General features: G+C 37.5%; 1 protein-coding gene across 38 annotated transcripts in view; it reads right to left on the bottom strand.

Annotated features, from left to right (window-relative positions):
* The window catches only part of ARHGAP12 (Rho GTPase activating protein 12), a 76,050-nt gene that overhangs the window by 2,682 nt on the left and 54,256 nt on the right, over positions 1-19,112 (bottom strand). For 13 of the 38 annotated variants that reach the window (XM_086862962.1, XM_086862858.1, XM_086862984.1 and 10 more), the window contains 10 exons: positions 18,845-18,906; positions 17,166-17,247; positions 10,629-10,733; positions 10,172-10,270; positions 7,701-7,803; positions 6,601-6,720; positions 3,631-3,729; positions 1,516-1,593; positions 587-721; positions 229-331 (listed from right to left, as the gene is read on the bottom strand). In XM_086862962.1, coding sequence (XP_086719088.1) covers positions 229-331; positions 587-721; positions 1,516-1,593; positions 3,631-3,729; positions 6,601-6,720; positions 7,701-7,803; positions 10,172-10,270; positions 10,629-10,733; positions 17,166-17,247; positions 18,845-18,906 — 986 coding nt within the window. Of the gene's footprint in view, positions 1-228; positions 332-586; positions 722-1,515; positions 1,594-3,630; positions 3,730-6,600; positions 6,721-7,700; positions 7,804-10,171; positions 10,271-10,628; positions 10,734-15,023; positions 15,147-17,165; positions 17,248-18,844; positions 18,907-19,112 lie in introns of all 38 variants that reach the window. The other 25 variants (XM_086863060.1, XM_086862934.1, XM_086862820.1 and 22 more) reach the window with 5 other exon arrangements.

Here is a 19,112-nt window from a genome sequence, read left to right on the forward strand (position 1 = left end):
CATTCTTGGTCCTCTCACAGTCCCTCTAAATGACTTGGCAACAAACACCATAACTATGAAACATAGTGTCTCAGGCCTGGTGCTCTGCAAGCTCATACCCAAACAGACTGATACACTGCTTTTATCAAGTCCAGCATAAAAAAATGCAGGAAGAACTGTCACTTGGTACTTTTAATTGGATTCTTTAAGGGAGGATCAGCACCACAAAGCCTTCTGTCTGTTACTTACCTTTTCAGGTGTCTAAAGAGTACCTGCATTGTGTCCTGATTTGGTTTTGGCAACAGTTTGATTAAATCTTTAACAGCAGGGACACGCTGCCTTGGTTCTTGCTCTGAAAAAGGGTGAGGTTGAGAAACCAAAGTTCAGTATTTTTGTTTGAAACTTCAGCATATAATTTCAGAGCTACGGTTTGCAGTGCTAATTCGAGATAGGACACTGCCACCTCCCGGCCGGCACCGGCATCACGGACACGTAACCCCGGACAAGTCACCCCGATTACCACCAAAACATCTTTCTTGAGTCCAAAATAATTTTAAAAATTGTTCAGGAATTATTTAAACACCATATGCAAGTACTCCAGACTTACTAATTGCATTGACAAAGTCATTGAAGTGGTTGTAAGTGAACAGTGGCTCTGGCAATTCTCTGAAGAACATTTTTAGAGCTCCTGTAATGACATGTATATCTTCCCATTTACTGTCATTCAAGTCCAGCTTCTCATCTGCGAGAAAAATAAATAATTTATTTATTGTTGATAATACTTCAACTATAAAACCTCTTTTTTTTTCTCCTTTTAAATAACTCAACTATTCTTCTGCACTAATTGCTTTCAAAGCAGAGAAGACTTGCTCCACATGTGCTTCAGCACATTCCATATCCCATTCTGGGATACAGAGCTGCAGCAGCAGATGGAGATGGCTAAACTCTGCCTACTGCACTACACACAGTTCCCCTACTGCTAGGGCATTTCCAGAAGGGAACAGGAGCTCCTGACATAACAGAAAATTTACTGTTAGATCCTGTCAATCAGGAAACGAGAGGTCAGATTGTGGATGGGCTACACTAAGATACTTCCAGAAGAAAGGGTTTGATACACAGAGTACAGTGAAGAGGAGCTAAACAACTTAAAGGCAGTAGCAAATTTCACTAAAAAAGCATTAACGTACAATTCTAATGCTAGTGGAAGCTTAACATGCTTGCTGTTTTCCCATAAGGTAGTGAGTTCTTTTGTTTGAAATAATCCCCCTTTCTCAAATTCTATTACCATCCTTTTTTAGAATTCTGTTCTAGCAATGCCTCAGTGGTCCACACCAGACTAAACCTCCAGAATATCAGGTTTTTCAAGTGATGTATGTTATTTACATAGTCAGTTCTGTAATTCTGAAGTAATTTTATTTCAAATATGACAGTCATTTCTCATGATATACTACAGTTGTAGAGAAATCTTTTTCCTTAGCTTTCTATGAACTTCAACAATCTGAAAGTATATGCCATTGTACTTCAATTAAAGCTTACCATGATTGACTGCAAATCTCAGCTTCTGTATCACAGCAAGATTGCCACTAACTCTGTATAAGCCATCAATATCTAATCCTGAAACAAAGGGATAAATCAATTTTAATACCTTACATATGTATAGATCTACACAGTAAAATTAAAAGGAAACCCACCTTGTAACAAAGAATTAAAAGTTAAGCTAGCTTGTTTTGATGGGCAGGGCATATAAGACAGAGGAGGTTTAATTTGCTGACTCAAGTTTGGGAGCATCAAGCTCAAAGAAATCTCTAAAACTTCCTGTTCAAGTAGTAATGAGGCAACAGCTCCAAGTTACCCCAATGAGATCAGATGTCTTGTTTAAGGTGCTCTTGGTGGGTGGGCAGGGGAATACATGGGAGTCCAACATGCAACAACCAGGTATTTTGTGGATACACAATTTTTAATGAATGGTTAAGAAAATCCCAATCAAGTCATGCATAGAGAGCTGTCAAGTGATCAGGTTTACATGGAGAAGGAATGATGTGCATGCACACCCAGAGCTACCCAACAGCCTACAGAACTAAAATGGGCAGCCTGTGCCCTACAGGACTGCACACTCGACCAGGAAAGAATAAAACTGTGTCTCTGTGGTTGCTACTGCAGTCACTCTGCAGTGATTAGGAGGTAAAGAATTTATCTGAAAAGCCACTTGGACGCAGCAGGTGAATCACTGCCTCTGAGAGGGTGAGTGTTGACAGAATACCTGCAATTCCCTGTAGCTCCTCAAGCAGTTGTCTGATGCAACACAGCACAGTTACCAGCACCATCTGATATATCCCTTTTCCCCATAATCCACTAGTCAATCCTTTACAGAAAGGACTGATTTGAAGTGTATTGGTAGAAGGAGGAAGAGTTGGAGAGGTAGGGAAAAAAAGCTGTTCATTTCTGTCAGCTTCCCCTCAGGTATTTAAAAAAAGAAAACTTCACTATCTTCACTGCAGTCCTGCCCTTAAAATAAAAAAGAAATTTAAAAACAAAACAAAACAAAAATCACCAAAAAAAGGAAGAAAAAATAAGAAAGCAATATAGCGCCTTTCTTCAGATCACAAATGGAACAAAGCCTGATGCCACAAGCAAGGTGGCAGTTTGTCAGACTGGAATAATGCAATGGAAGCAGTTTTTCTCCCCTCCCAGGCCATAAGATAGAAGCACTGACAAAGAAGACTACAGGATAGATGAAGCTCCATGGACGATGCCTCAGGATTCACATGTATTGCCCTGTAATACTTACCCTGATACTCAAGAGAATGTTCTCAGATTAAGAGACTGGTAAATATCTGAATGATGATTATGGGAGATGCTATAATCCCCTCTCACTCATCTTTTCCAAGAGATAAGGCAAAGACAACAGCAAGAAACAGGCAACAAAACCCACAGACTACAGCCAAGTCAGGAGTCACAACTGACAAATTTTCAACAAAAATGCAAAGATGTGCTTTACAGCAGACAGCCCAGAATGTCTTATGTAGCTTTCAAACAAAGAGTTCTTAGTTATTAGGTAGGAAACACGGATTTTCAATGAAAGCAAACAAAAAACTGAGTCAATATGTAGACACTGAAATCTCCAGAATTGCATAAAATTTAGCAATTCATGTAACTGGCTGAAGGGCATCAAACCAACAGACTGGTCTTTGGGCAGTCAGTGCATACACATAAAAAACATACATTTTTCCTAAAAGTTGGTTCCAAGGAAGTTTTAATAGAAGTGATTGCTAGCATGCTTAAGCCTTCCAAAAATGAATAGTTGCATTTCGATAGTGTCACTTATAATCTGCAAAAAAAAGAACTTGATGAGCTGAGCTCTTCTACTACTTCTTGTAATCCCTCTTCCCTTGGAGCCTTGCTGCCAGCAGGCTGTCCTACTTCTCAGCTTGAAATGCACTGAAGCAGATCAGTTTCTGAGATGTAAGATTTCCTCCCCTCTCTCCACTTTGGATCCCACCTATGTCCTAACTCTGAAAACCCAACGCTAACTCCAGATTCAAGTTTCACATTATTTTCCCCAAATAAACCAATTGCATTTTAAGATTAAAATGTTCAGCATTAGGAGTGGTGAGATAGAGAGATTTGTAAACAAAAAAAATTCAACCATACCATGTTCCTCAACATGCTCAATGCACAGCTTCACGAACTTTGGCACCGTGCTGTTTTCTCTTTGACACAAGCTGGTGAGATTTGAACCAAAAACTTGATCTGGAACCAAGTAAAGAGACTGATTTACAGTGGAACAGGACTCGAGTGACAGAACTAGTTCAGGTTAAAACAAACCTCTACAAAGGGCAAAGTCTACTGGATACAATTGTCGCAGTATTGGAGAGGAAATAGGAAAGTTTTGAAAAGAGTTCTCAGCAGCTCCCAGCAAGAAAAAGCTCCCAGCAAGAACAGCGACAGCAGCTACACCAACGTGAGCCTCCAGGAAAGGAAGTTCTCCTACTAAAATAACTTTAATCCATCAGGTGATTCTTTTAAGAGTCATTTAGTCAATAATGTTATAAGAAATTTAATGGATTCAAATGTGTCCTGCTACACTCCATTCCTGTCCCAAGTTCAACATGCATTTATTGCAATCTTTGTTATAAATTCAAGGAGATAATTAACCGGAGTGAAAGCTTTTGGCATTGCTTGGGAAAAAACCCTGCAAAATGTCATCTTTCACTGCACCCACTGTTTAACACAGCATTTTATATTAATTTACTTTAACATAGACTCTTCTGATATTTTAAAGTTCTGACACAAATTTGTAAATGACAGATTCTACCTCAGAGCTCTGAATGGATGCAAGCCTGACCATGCAGGCAACCTGGCTGCAAGGTCAGAATCTAAATACAGATATGTATGGGCAATGGTAAGTCTGAGTCTTATTTTCAAAACTACACAATCCAGGGGGAGTATTTTCCAACATAAAGTGGAGCAAAAATGAAAATCAGCTTGGACAGAGATCAGCTTGCAACATGTTAATTCTTCTTGCTCAGATTGTTATCAATCTTTGGTGTTGAATGTTACCAAAATCTTTGATAGATCCATTTCTATGGCTTTCATCAAAGATGCCCAAATAATAGATGGTCTCTTCTATTCAGATGCATGAGGGTGACATGGGGTCTTGAAACAGAGAAGCAAAGATCCCACTATTAAAGGGAAGGAGTGTTTGCTGGTTTGTTTACTCTGTTAAATTAGGTACATAAGTGCCCATCTTCCCAGAATCTGGTGTGTCTTACTTCAGAACTGCAAAAGAGAGACTGCTCTTGCACTTGCATCACGCACAGCATTTAGCCCATTTTTCATGTTCAACAATTTCAGTAGATTAACAACTCTTGTATGTTGACTAGTGCTTTGGGAACCCAAATAGCATACTAAACCAATTTTACAGTATGAAAATGGGCATTTAATGGCATTATTAGCTGGATATGATAAGGCCAGTGGTCCACACCACCTCAGTGCTGTGGCAGCTACTCACGCAGCGAGCTTTATAAGCAGAATCAGTAGCAAAGGATTGAAAAAGCCCACGCAGCAGAAAGCCAGGCTAGCATGCAGCTGTGGCAGGTAAAGCAATGCAGATTAGGTAGCAGAAGAAAATAGTAGCATGTAATGAAGTAATTTGCTACAATTGCCTTCAACTTTAATAATTTCAACATAAACAGGAGCAGTATTTTTTCTTCACATCTTAAAAGTAACTTCTGTAGTTTTGATTTTCAATGTAACAAAACTTTGACACAGTTCCTTCTCCACTCAGCGCATGCTGTTTCAAGTGGATTTTTTCTTCCACAACTTTTCACTAGTTTTCTGCTCATACTGGATTTGCCAAGCTTTCCATTTATTTAGTTTGTTCTGCAGCAGCCACAAAAGTACACTGGGCTTTTAAATGAAGACTTCAGTATTCTTCATTCATACAATAAATGTAAAGCTGTACAGTGCACATCCAACTTTTAAAACTTACACCATGCTTTTAAATAAAAAACAAACTCTTCATTCCTTAATGCCTTTATTAAAAATCCAATCATCAGCACGCACATGTACAAATTAAACTTGGCTTAGTGTTCACTGTTGCCAATGTCAGAAGTTACGTCACTGAGCCATGACATGAATACTAAGTTGTAAAGCAGAGCAAAATGTCAAAGTCTGGGAATAATGCTTCCTTATTCCAAACAAAATTTCCATCATTTACAAATAAATTATATTTGCAGATACACAAATATATCAAACGCCACATGCAACAGAAGCACACCTGTTAAAGTATGCGGTGAGGCAAATCACAGTAGGATTTGGTCTGGTATTTGCCTACCCATATGCTATTTTGACCCTAGTAGAGCACCACCTACAAGTCCTGCTAAAGCATACAAATAAATAAATAAATGAAATTTTACAATGAGCACCAAGTCAATAATTTACACAAACACATTAACTTAAACCTGTGCAAACACTGTTCTCCCAAATTTCTACAAGTGTGACAAAAAGAGATCTTTCATAACTTTCATAACTTTGATTCAAGAGTATATGTGACACTCCTTGTGAAACAATTAAAACAATGTATACATTCAAAAAAGGTTATGGGAAAAAGATGTTTAAGTTAAGACTCCTGTAACCTCATCCTGGTTTTCCTAAATATTTAATTTCTTATGATATGGCACATGATTGTCTGGTTCCACATGTGCTAAAACACCCTTGTGAAATGGGTGAGCACACACTCTCAGCTCTGTACCCCAAAGGACTGCTCTTTCCAGTCTGCACAAATGAGGTCAGATATCTGAATTTCCAGCTCAGAAGGGTGGGATGCAGTGCTTCTTAGCTAGAGAGTCCAAGTCCAAACGGGCTCCTGGGCCCCCATTTTTCACTGCAGTTTGGCCAGCAATGAGCCGAAGGAGAAGGCATTCTCTGTGCAGTTTAATGGCTAGTAACAGCACTCAGAAGTACAGCAATCACCAGTTCCACTATACATCCAAGACTTTTGTTAAACCAACAATACACATGTATTTTACTCTGAAACTAGACCATTTTAACCCCATTTTACACATGAACTACTAAATTCAGCTTATCAAATTACATCCTTTGTTAAAAAGGTTCATTTACCCTTAATGTAGCCTTTTTCACGGACAGCTTGTAACGTAGGGCGCCGTGTAAGAAACTTCTTGAGCTTCGTTTTGGTCTTTTTCTGATCTGTGGAGTCTATATTGCTGGGTGCTTTCACTGCTGTAAAGAGAAACATTCAGCATTACTTCCCACAGAACCAACACTGCATTTATCAGCCAAGGAACCAACATTAAAAGAAAAAAACAATTATGCTCCAAAACACACAAAAAAACCTATTCAAATTTGCAACACATCCCGAATTTTTTTCCTTAACTTTCTGGAACTCCTTGTAAATAGCATCCATTTTTCAAACTGCCAAGAGACAACCCTGTCACTAAAAACTTGCAAAACCAACTAAATGGGAGCTTACATATGGAATTGATATGGAAATTTAAAAATGCAGCTACGTTTCAAAACCAGTCCTGCCTCTCATTAGGTTAACTAATTTGAAAGAAATAAATACTTTTTTGAAAATTATATATAGGGCCTGGAAGGAAAAGACACAAAACAATCTGCCTAATTAGTCTATTTCTGTGCATCAGCAGTTAATTCCAGCATCAAAAAGACGTTTAGCTCCAAAATTCTGAATGTGTAATTTAAAATGCTTTATTTTTCTAAACAGCCAAAACATCAACAACTTAGCGAAATTGCACCCAAGTTAATAGTGCAACTATTTACAGATGCTGTGCCACATATAAAACACAATTCAAATCAGTAAAACGACAAAAGAATTCTTATTCAAAACTATTTAAAAATAAGCCAGATACTATTTCTGTGCATTTGATAACACCTTGAAAATATTTCATTTCACCACTGCTTATTTTCCCCTGTTTTAAATGTGTCATACAACACGAGCTAAAGACATTTCACACTTCTTTTCTTCTTCTTCCTTTTTTAAAGTATGATTAATAAAACATGGAAGAAAATTTACCAAGTGGCAGCAAGATGTAGAATGAACTATATTAAGATTGTTTCCAAACGTCAGTAGTTTCATTTTTAGCTGTCCTTTTGAATTCTTCCCTATTTAAACATAAGACTGAAGATACAGAAAATGAAGACTGGCATTGCTAGAATCAATTAATGGAAAATTTTCAACTCACAACGAAGTTTCTTGGAGTCTTTATTTTCTTTCTCTTTGTCTTGTTTTTCCACTCCAGGGGAATCTGGTACCTCATCGTCTAATGCTTCATCAGACTCTATTACCTGTTGGATTTAAGAAGATATGCAGTGCTCAGTTTGCCAGTTCAGAAAACACAGCATTAACACACGCATTTCCTGCAGACAGTTCTACAATACACAATTTTTCCCCCAATAATGACATTCAGTTTGTTCTTTCCTGAACTCTAGATGTTGAACATCTCCAGAGACAACACCACTCTCATTGGCAGAGTGAGTAACTTTGAGAAACTCTATTTCATCACAAGACCCAATAAAGAAAATGTTGTTGGGCACTGAACAAAGTACAAACAGCCTTTCATGATAACCCTTCATTACATCAACCAATAAACAACAGAAGTGATTTTTGGTTGGGCTTAATTTCCAAATACACTAGACAAACATCAGCTATTTAATGGTCTGCCACAGAAATGCCTGATAGAATAAAAAAAAAATTCTGGCAGGAATTTACCCAATTAATTTTCTCTGCAAGTAAAATTTTCTTAATACAAAATAGAACTATCAGTTAGAAAATCTCACTACTGTCAAAATATACACTGAATTCCCTCTGAAAAATAAGTGTACTGGTGCTTAAAATTCTTGTCCTATGTTCCTGCTATCTCAGCAAATTCTCATTGAACATTGTCAAGTGAAAACACAGATCATGTTGAAGTGTGGAGGCAGATACCAGAGTCTGCTGATCTTACCTGCAGCCCATGCTATGTGCGTGACTGCAGATACACCAGAAAACGGGAGAAGAAATTTCCTCAGTTTCAGTACAACATATTCCCTTCCCAAACTGTGTATGTCTTAGTTCACTTCAACTGAAGCGAACTGGACTGCTACACAGTTGCCAAAATCTGACTGCAGAGTGCCTTCTTTACAAGGAAGAAAACTAAAAATGAGGCAGGGCTGTGCACTCCAGAGCTCTGAGTAAGCAGCAGCATGACTTTATGGACTAAGCTGCACTTTAACCTGTAGGGCAGTGTTAAATACCTTAATTCCTGCCCCTTTTTAAAAGCTTTGGATAGCCTCTTCATACATCAAAGATTGATATATTCAACTGCCCAAATAAATTCCCCATTAAGGATCCTCTACCACTCTTCAAGAGGCTCCAAAGCTTTTTAGGATTGGCATATTTTAAAATACTATTAAATGCTATGGAAGAAAGTCACCTGGGGTCTAGTCTGTAATATGCAACAAGTCTAAAGTAATAACTTGGAAATTTCTTTATTTAAAAAAGAGCAGCCATATCCTTTGCAGGTAGCTGTTCCTCTTGTACAGGATATTGCCACAACAGCAGCCTGAGTGAGCAAAGAAAACAGAATCTGATCTGCCTTTCCTTTTGAGGAAGATCTTGTCATGCTAGCAATAGTGCCTTGACCATGGGAAAGAGATCACAGCTACTATTACCATAAACTTTCCAAAATTAAAGTTGCCTTTAGATCTGATGTATTTTTGTACCCAAAGCTTCAGTGCTTCAAATTATCAAGTGGCCTAAGGCACTTTCTTGACTTATGCCTTGTATGTTGTGTTACACAGGGCAGACAGGAGAAGGGCATCACTGAGTGACTGGGTGACACTGCCTTGCCTGGTTATTATGGGCCATGACAGTTCCATACCAGGAGAGTTCAGAAGATTAGGAACCTAAACCACGAGCACTCAAAGAAACTGAACCATTCATATTAGCCTGCTGTGTTTTGGTGGAAAACACCCACATGTGAAAAGCACTATTAGAACTATGAGAAATGAAAGTGACTGACTGGCATTGAAAGCAATGAAACTGGACAGCAGCCAAATCCAGTACTACTAAAAAGTAAGAATACACACAAAATAAGCCTGATATGATAGCAGTACTTTCTCCGAGATCTCCAACTTCTGAATTAAAAAATGGTTAATCTTGTTTGGCACTATCAAAAGCAAATGCTTGGGCACTTTTCCGATAATTAAATACTTGGCGTTATGCTGTCAGATAGGAAGAGATAATACAGTATTTTGCCAGGACTTTTAATTTGCATTTCAGTGCAGCCATAGTAAGTGAAGAGCAGTATCAAATGCTAACAAACATATGTTATGAAGTTGTTCCTTGGCCATCCTCCCCCTTTTATTCCCTCTCTATCAGAACCTTTCAGGTCACTGAGACAGAACAAGTATTTGGGCACAGAAATAAGTCCATTTCTAGGATGGATGCCAACCCACACCTACTGTATCTTAAGCCAGTGGACCATCTTTCTCCCTTTGCCACTATTAATATTTTACTCATCACCACCTGAAACTGCCATATCCTCAAACTCCTGCCTGCTCTCAAGAAAATCAGCAAATTAAGAAGCACATGAAGCATAAGAAGTTGTTGTATCAATTGGTTTACTAAATAATATTACCATGAAAATAGAACCTTCATGATTTAAATACATACCTGATTATTGATGGTGTAGTTAAGAACTTTATACCATTCATTAATAAAGCTGTCATTATCTGATTGAATTAAGAGCTCAGTACCTTGGCGAGTTTTTAGCTTTAAAGAAAAAAAATCAGATATTGTCAGAATTGATAAACACACTACAGTTCAAAAGTAAAATTACTTAAATCAAATTTAACTTCTCACTGGCAAAATTGTTAGCTGATACACAGCCACTCAAGAACATTCCCAAATAAGAACAGTAATTAACAGTCTGCTGTGAAACTGAAAAGCATATCCCATACAGACACATTAAAAATTGACATTTTTTGCAGGTACTGAGATAACAGCTACATTAAACAGGTAGAAGTGGATAAAACTCAGTTTTATGAGTTTTTTATTCTAAGTTTAAAGAAGATTTCTTACATCAGTAATTGAAGTGCATATAATTCTGCATTTAAATAAAATAATCTACCTCAATAACATTCTTTTTGCTGGATTTGTCCTTTGAGGCCCAGTCAATCAATGCCCCTTTGAGATCCACTGTAAATTCTGGCTTAGACTGATTGACACCAAACTTCTGGAAAAAAATAGGAACAATGATGATAAAACTAAACCTGATGAAATTCTTTGCAGTCTGGCAATCTTTTGAAAACATGTATTATTTACAACCTATACAACTTAAACCAGATACAATACTTTGATATCCATCAACAGGCAGGACACCAGAAAAAGAAAAAACCTTCCACAGAACAACTTTCAAGCATGTCTATTACAAGCTGCTCAGCTTAAAGCCCTCAAAATCCTATAAATTTAAATGCCAATCAGACTCAAGCAGAGCTTTTTTTCCCTATCACAAACAGCAGAAATCCATACAACATTTGACTGTAGCTTGATTTTAGTCAAGATAGTCCCAAGCTTTAAACAAAATCAGCTAATAACTGAACAAAACATCCCCAAACATTCTGCCACTTAATCAGTGGTTGTATATAAGACCAAAAATCGAACCAGAAACAGTAGGTTTGCTGGACAAGAATCACATCCCTCCACACCAAAAGAGCACTCTCAGTTTGTATATTTATCTATTTATATTTTTTTAAAAACATTTATCCCCCCAACACTTTTATACTTTTCTATAGTGCTTCTACTGCAATACTGGAACATGTCCTACCAAGTAAACAGAACTCTCTGTCTATTAAACAAACAGCAAATAAATAAAATTATGAGTTTAAAAAAAAAAACCAAAAACACCTAAACATTTAAGCCACAAGTAACCCTTCAAACAATTTAGTGAAAAACATCAGGGAGCTATTTTTACCTCCTACTTTCACATTCATACTAGGTATCAGAATTTTTTTAAGTAAAGTACTTTTACAATTTCAACATACACCACATAACTTTGAAATGCAATTCCTTAAGGAAACCAATTCAGTGGCCCACACAAACAAAAAGCTCTAATTGCAATTACGTGAGTAAAATATGGAACAGGGAAAGCTGGAAGTCAGTTATAGCTCAGAAATTTCTTGTTGTAGTTCCAGGGAAAGCTTGTAGCATCTGCTCCCTGAGAAAGGCTCTTTTCTTACTTCTTCATGAAGTCTTTGATGTGAGAACACTGTTCCTGTGACAGCTCTGGGGGACCTAAGCCCCAGGACAAGCTCCTTGCTGCAAACACAGGTTTCCAGTCTGTACAACAACAGCCATATCCAAGGGGAGAAGAGATGGTTCAGAAAACAGGACTAATCTGCTGCTTCTGATTAAACTCCCAGCATGGATGTTAATTAATGCTAATTGTGTTTCAGAAAGGCTGTTTACCACTGGAAAATCTCCATGCCTAGAGTCCTAAGGGCAATGAAGTGTTGAATGGAAAGCAGCATCTTAACTTCTTTATTTTACCCAAGAAATACCAGAATAGGCTGTACTTCTAATTTACCCTATGCCAATTAGCACTTGGAGAAAAATCCCCACCACCTTCTGCTTTCTAACTTAATTCTCAGAAAACTCATCCAAGAACATTTCTTATTAATTATATTAGAGCTTTTGAGAGAAGCCCAGCTCAGCAGCAGAGTCCACAGGAACAATCTCTGGGCCATTTTGCCCATTCGAGAGGAAGTCACATAACCACTGCACACACATCCAAAGTGTCCCAGACATGCACTTCCTGGCAGTCTAGATCAATCTTACTGCGTGTTGGAAAAAAAATAAAATCAATTTATAGAGTTTAGCACTCGAGAGAACAGGAAACTAGTGCCAAAGTCCTCTACAGGATTGGGGGTAGAGGGGTGCTTAGTTAAAACCACAGCCCACATGATGCTGAGAATCACAGGAGAGGACTTGCTACAGGTGACATCAACACATAACAAGAAAAAAACATTACCTGTCAGTGCTTTTTTGACCAAAAGAAAAGCCCTCCACTACATTAGCATGCTGAATCCACACCTGACAGATTACAGCACTACCTCCTACAAGCTTTATACTCTACCCATCTTTTTGGCCTGACTCCCCATAGCATTTCAGAGAAGCATAGAAGAAAGCAAAAACTAAAGTCAAAAGGGGAAAAAAAAGTCTTTTACCATTCTTTTGCTCAAATGGTGGCCAAACTGCTGTGTGAGATCCAAGGATGGGGAAACCCAGGCAAATAATCCAGCTACCCTGCAAAGCTCTTTTTAAACACCAACACATTATATATTCGTCACACCCTTTCTATTCAAGGACATTTTAAGTTTACCATGCAGGCTCTTTACCATGCAGGCTCTCCTTTAAGCTTTCCTGTCAAGGTTCTTTTCTGCTCCTGGGTCTATGAAAATGAAATGTCAGCAGCCATTTCCCTCCTTTCAAGCTTCCAAGCTTGCAGAGGCAAGTGCTGCATTGAGCTGCTCACACAACCTGCACACAAAGGTTGCTGAAGGCAACTGAACCCTCCTGAAGCCAGCAGGTTCTGCTGACAGAGGGCAAAAACAAGCCCTTCCTTTTGCATCTGCTGCCACACAGACATGAAGTCTGCTTTCTCAAAACAGAGTGCTACCTGGTCAGCACCAGTCAGGAAAAAGCCAACTCTTACTGAGCAGACACCTTACTCTTACTGGCTTTCTCTTTTGACCTGTCAGGCAGCAGGATAAGACAGAAAGAGGGAGAGGTCTTATACATGGTGCTGCCAGCTGTCCTAGATATGAAGCTGTCCTAGAGTCACTTCTGACAGCTTTTTTTAGACAAAAAACATAGTCATGGGATGTACTTGTGCTGGTTGTATGGGAGAGGTAATTCTTTGGAAAGAATATGGTGTTTTCTTTGCTCTAGATAGAGTAGATGCTGTGCAGCTTAAGGACAGCCTTTTTGACTGATGTCAATAAATAGAAGGCCTTTTCAATCTTTTCAGGATTTTCTCCAAGTCCTGGAAGCCTGAACAGGGACAAACCACACAGTCTGTACTGTGACACATTCTAGCATTCTTTGGAAACAGAACTGGAAGTTATTTATGGGAAGACTTTGCACGTACAAATGACACCTGGCATTCTAGTAATTCTGTTTCTAACTAGAGCTGGGTAGGTTGTTTTAATTCCAAGTCCTCCTCATCCATGGATGGACTGTGGAAAGAAAGCCAAGACAGATGCATCTTTTTGGCTGGCAGGGGAGTTTCAAAACTACAGTTACAAAAAAAACCAAACAAACAAAAAAAAAAAAAATAAAAGAAAAACAAAAAAAACCAACTTTATTGTCACAGAAAAACTATCCGTTGTTTTTAAACCAGACTGATAGAATTTGCACTCCAAAAGAATATCACAAAAGCATCTGAGCTCCTGTATAATCAGCAGTGCAATGCTGATGAACTATAGTAATGTACAAATAACATCAACATCCTTGGCTAAAATCTCAGTTGTGTAACATAAACAAGAGTTTGCTCAGATTAATCTTGAAGAGCATCTATTTCCTTGATATTTGGGAAGTTTACAGGCTCGGTTTGCCACTACTGTACTTGTCACTGAGGACATGTGCTTATTACAGAAAGCTGGCAGATGAATCCTTCTAAGCAGTTGCCATTTTCTTTGCTTTATGAAGCCCTGTCACTTTGACAACAGCTAATACATCTCATTCACACCAAAACCTGAGTGAAAAAACTTTAAAAAAAATCCTCATCAAAAGCAGCCTTTTACAAAGTTATCAAACTGTTCACAAATTATCTGTACCAGGCTTCCACATACAGAGCAATTCATTTCACAAACAAGAAAAAGACAGTTGCATAATTTAAACACAAGGTTTAATTTATGTATTTTTGATAGGCAGCTCTTCTGTGCTTGCCATTTTCAAAACATAACTACAGATGCTTAAATTACATATAAAAATCCTATTAATTAAAATCAGATTTCTGTATGTGGAATATAACCAGAACATGCTTGTGCTCTTGTCCTTTCACCTCTTCATGTATAACATTAACATTTTTGGGTATTCCAATTACAGCTAGAATTATCAAACAACATGTACACCATTGTAGCAAAGGTATCATAGGCACCGTACAAAGATTCTAAATTAGTTGTGTTAGAAAGAATCAGTCAAAATACCTGTTAAAAAACTCAGCATATCATGCTGCTTATTAGTCAATGCACTAGTGGTTCAAAGAGAAGGCAAATTTGGGATTATAATTCTAGCATCAATTAACTAGATATGCTTTCTACTTTGTTCCAGTGGAACAATTACAGGATTATTGCAATAAACTTGTGTTAATTTGTACCTTGGATGACTTTCAAAAACAGCAAACAAGATACATGAGCTGTTACATGAAGTATCAAAACTGAATCTTAGAAAAGTTCAGGTTTACTTTCAGGATTAGTGGCAAATAGCCTTACAGTGACAAGAGGCATGCAACAAGAACACATACAGTGATAGCTGAAACTTGGGCAGAGTTTACATAGGTGACAGCAGGTCGATGACTGAGAACATTTTTCCAAGAAGAAAGCAGCGAGAGCAAGAGCTCAGGAATTGAGCCCCCTTGGCAAAATGACTTGATGAGAAAAAGGAAGAAAAGTGATGAAGTCAAAACACAATGCACAAAAAAAAGAAGATATGGTTATATCAATCACTAGACGAATGCTAAATATTCTTCTTGTAAAATGAAGAAATGTAATTCTTATTGTATGTCAAACTAATAGACTTGATTTAGCCTTATTAAAATATGGACACAAAACAAAGTTGGGAGAGGTGAGGTGGAATTTTGAATACCTAAAAAAAAAGAAAAATTCCTATGGAGACCAAGAAGAGTGTGTGCTGAACACTCAATTACACAGCTACAAAGTCAGCTATGATTATGCAGGTGTAAAAAACATTAAGTCCTTAAAAGAGATTCTTACTTAGTATTTCCAGTTTCACTTTACTCTGTTGGCCCTGTTGATACTTATTTTGCTGACCCAACTCTAGTGCTCAACAGTACCCACAATTGATATTGTCTCACAGAAATATTCTGAATATGGGACTTCTATTCCACTTAAATTATCAAATAATTTGCACATTTTTATTTTTAAATTTATTTGTTAAGATTTTTATTTATTTTTACATTATTTTATCTGGCTTAACATGACTTACTAGTGCCCATATATCATGCAACTCTGCTTACTGCTTATCTTTTATGGATAATTAATTTGGGCACAAATCATTTATAGTATTATCATATATTCATGAACAATTTAGCATTTTGAGTTTTAATGATACCAACATACAGCTGAAAAAGACAGCTCTTTTGATTTACAGCCACACCTGAATTAAGAATAATTAGTAGCTGTAATTGAGATTTTGGAACTTGACTACTTACCTAGGTAAAACTTTCATTTTGCAATATGCATATTAATATCTGTAAAACTAATATACTTTCTGGATCCTTGGCTGCAAAAGTCAACCACAGAAGTTACCAAAATCCACTTCCTGCCATACAGTGGAATTAACCTTCTTTCATGCTTTTATTGTTTTTCCTTCCTTTCTTTTCCCTCTGCTTGACCATCTAGGCCAATTTTACCTTTTTCATTCTCTTCTACTCCAAACTTGACTTATCCATTCTCATCTATTTTTTTGCAAGCCCTCCACGAAAGAAGGTGGGGGGGACAATGTATTTACAGGCCTGGAAAAAACTCCATACTATAGAAAGGAATTGTCAATTTCAATTCACTATCCATAATAAAGCACGGCAGGAGAAAGCAAGCCAAGTAGAATGATCAGGAAACCACAGCAAGACAGCGCAGATCTGTAAGAGGCAATTTTGCTGGAATTCACATGACAATACATGGAAATAACCAATACCTATAGTTAGTACAGGAGATCCATATAGTTTAATGTCAGACCTCCAAAAGAAGCTATGTAAGCCTTAGATAAAGAGCCATTTCTATACCTATTAATGCAGGAATGCAGCTGTAAATAGAGCAAATTTAATGATAGTGCTATTACTCTAGAGGTGATAAAAAAATTGAATAATCATCATCTTCAGTGTGATGTTTCTCTTTTGGTCTTCATCAGACAACAAAATAAGTACTTGCACTTGTCATGCACTAAATATGGAAACCAGCAAGACTAAATCATAAGACAACAATGTTGCATTGCTCAAATGGGCCAATGCAAGAAGCCATGTGTCAGACTATTCTCTTTATCGTATGTATCACACTCAGAATTACTTGGAGTTCATGAAAAATATCCAAGAATGGTAAAACACACAAACTGTTTAGACAAACACATTAGTAAAGAACACGAAGTATTTGGCCTGGAGAAATAACTTCAAGACTAAGGAGCACCTGAATGTTTCTTGCTTGTCAAACATACATACATACAAACAAACATACATACAACTGGTTTTCTTCTTATGCTACACCATAATTGTTACATTAAACTGTTCTCTTGCCAACTTATACACAGGCATTTTTTTCTATATTAGGTGTATATATGTAGATATTTAGGCCCTGCAAATAAGAGGGCTTTAGTTTATTATGCTTTACATGACTAACACTTCAATAAGCATGAGGGTTATTATTCCTGGGCTTACCCAGCCAGTTCCACTTCCTTGGGTTTTAGTGAACAGCAATGATGACCCTTGTAACACTGCCCATGATGACATCCAATTCTTTCTGTAAATAATTGTAAACAAACATAAAATAAATTGACTCTGAAAGCAGATATTTAAACCGTCATTCATTGTTGCCCAGCTGACCTGTATGTTAATATAGTTAAGCACATATATAGTCATTAGTGGCATCAGTAAGTCTTAATTGCTATCATATTTGTAGAAGGGAACATATGTTAACAATCCCAGCCTGACCATCAAAGTCTAAATCAAACAAAGCTAATTAGTAGTAGAAGCAGTTCACCAAGAGAAACACCATGCAATTATAATTTCAAAGGGGCTAATCCAGAATGCTCAGCTCACTGTGTACTTAACAGATCATGCCAAACTACTGCATAATTCTGAAATTCATTGATATGAGCTGCAACTGTCCCATGTTTATGTAATAACCTCATTTATATTGGCAATAAATTATTTGCAACACATCTAAAAAATTAAAAGAAAGAACAAGTTGTTTCAGTTGTCTGACTAGTTGATTTTATGCCGGCAGACCTGTCCTCCTGAGCTTATTAAAAAAAAATCTTGACTGAATATCTATTCCCTTTGCCCAACTGAATTACTACTTAACAGCTCTCAAAGTGACAGCATGGCCATGTTGTATCTTTCTGTTCAGCAATGCAACAATCCAGATCAATGATTCCAGCAGATGCAACGTAAATGATGACAGCACATAGTACCAGCAGCAGCTTACACATGCTACTGTATACCCAGCCCTGCCAAACTCTTGGAAGCAGCTCTGAGAAACCAAACTAGAGGTCAGATGTGCTGCCCAGCTGCACTGGTCTAGGTCAGGGTGGGTCTACAGTAACAACTGGGCATTGGCTATTTAATCCTCAGGACAAGCTTGCTTTGTGTATCACAAGTCTGGGAAACACTGAACTAGATATAACATGCTATTAGATCTGAAAGATTAAATTAACAAAAACAAAAAAAAGTGGGGCAGGGGGGGAAGGCAAGAAGCAAATCTAAATAAACTCTGAGGATGTGCCACATCTCTGCAGTATTTGCCATTGATTCCTTGCAAAACACCAGAAATGTAGTTAGACAGCATCACCTGATTACACATTATGATTTATAGTGCAAATTACTGCCTGGGACGCAGTGAAAAGTTAGAAATTAGGTCATTCACCACCTAAAGGAGACTGACACTACTCCAAACCCTTCACAAGCACAGTGAAGGAAGAATTAAGGGAGCACATGGATGTACGCTCCTTGGAAGGTAAAGGACAGGAAGTGAAAGTCTGAAAGCTCCTCTTACAACAATTTTATCCAAGGAACAAGACACACTATAACCTATACAGATTTGCTCTTAAGTAAATCAATCAATCAATCAATGCCATTTTAAAAAGCTGTCTCTCATCAATACACCTTCATGAAATCACTGGCATGGCCCTGATACACAAGCCTCTGGCTCCCTGCAGTCCATTAGCTTTAGCTCACTGGGACAAACACGTGTGGTAAGGTTAAGCTGTGTCATACAGGAAAACCTCTAAGGCAAATTCAGACAAAAAATAAGAAGTTGCATACCCCAGTGTGCTGTTCTAATACAAAAGGCCTTGCATAAACCCTAAGCACATGCACTTTTCAAGTTCAAGACTTACCGAACTTTCTTTCCATTTTCTGTAATTTTTGTCACATTTAATAACCCATACTTTTCTTGACCCTGTAAGATAAGAGTAAGTCATAATAAATATAAAATAAAATTCTATTAACATCACATCACAGAATAAAATCCCCCAAATAATCCATTTCTGGCAATGAGCCATCTTTGCTCATGTTCTAACTTCAAGAAACCGTCTTTAAGCATATTTAAATATTAAGAGATCAGCAAAATCAAAATTCCTCTGAGAAAGTACTTATTACCATTCA

Source organism: Cyanistes caeruleus, chromosome 1 (assembly GCF_971803275.1).
Source record: "Cyanistes caeruleus chromosome 1, bCyaCae1.hap1.1, whole genome shotgun sequence".
NCBI lineage: Eukaryota > Metazoa > Chordata > Aves > Passeriformes > Paridae > Cyanistes > Cyanistes caeruleus.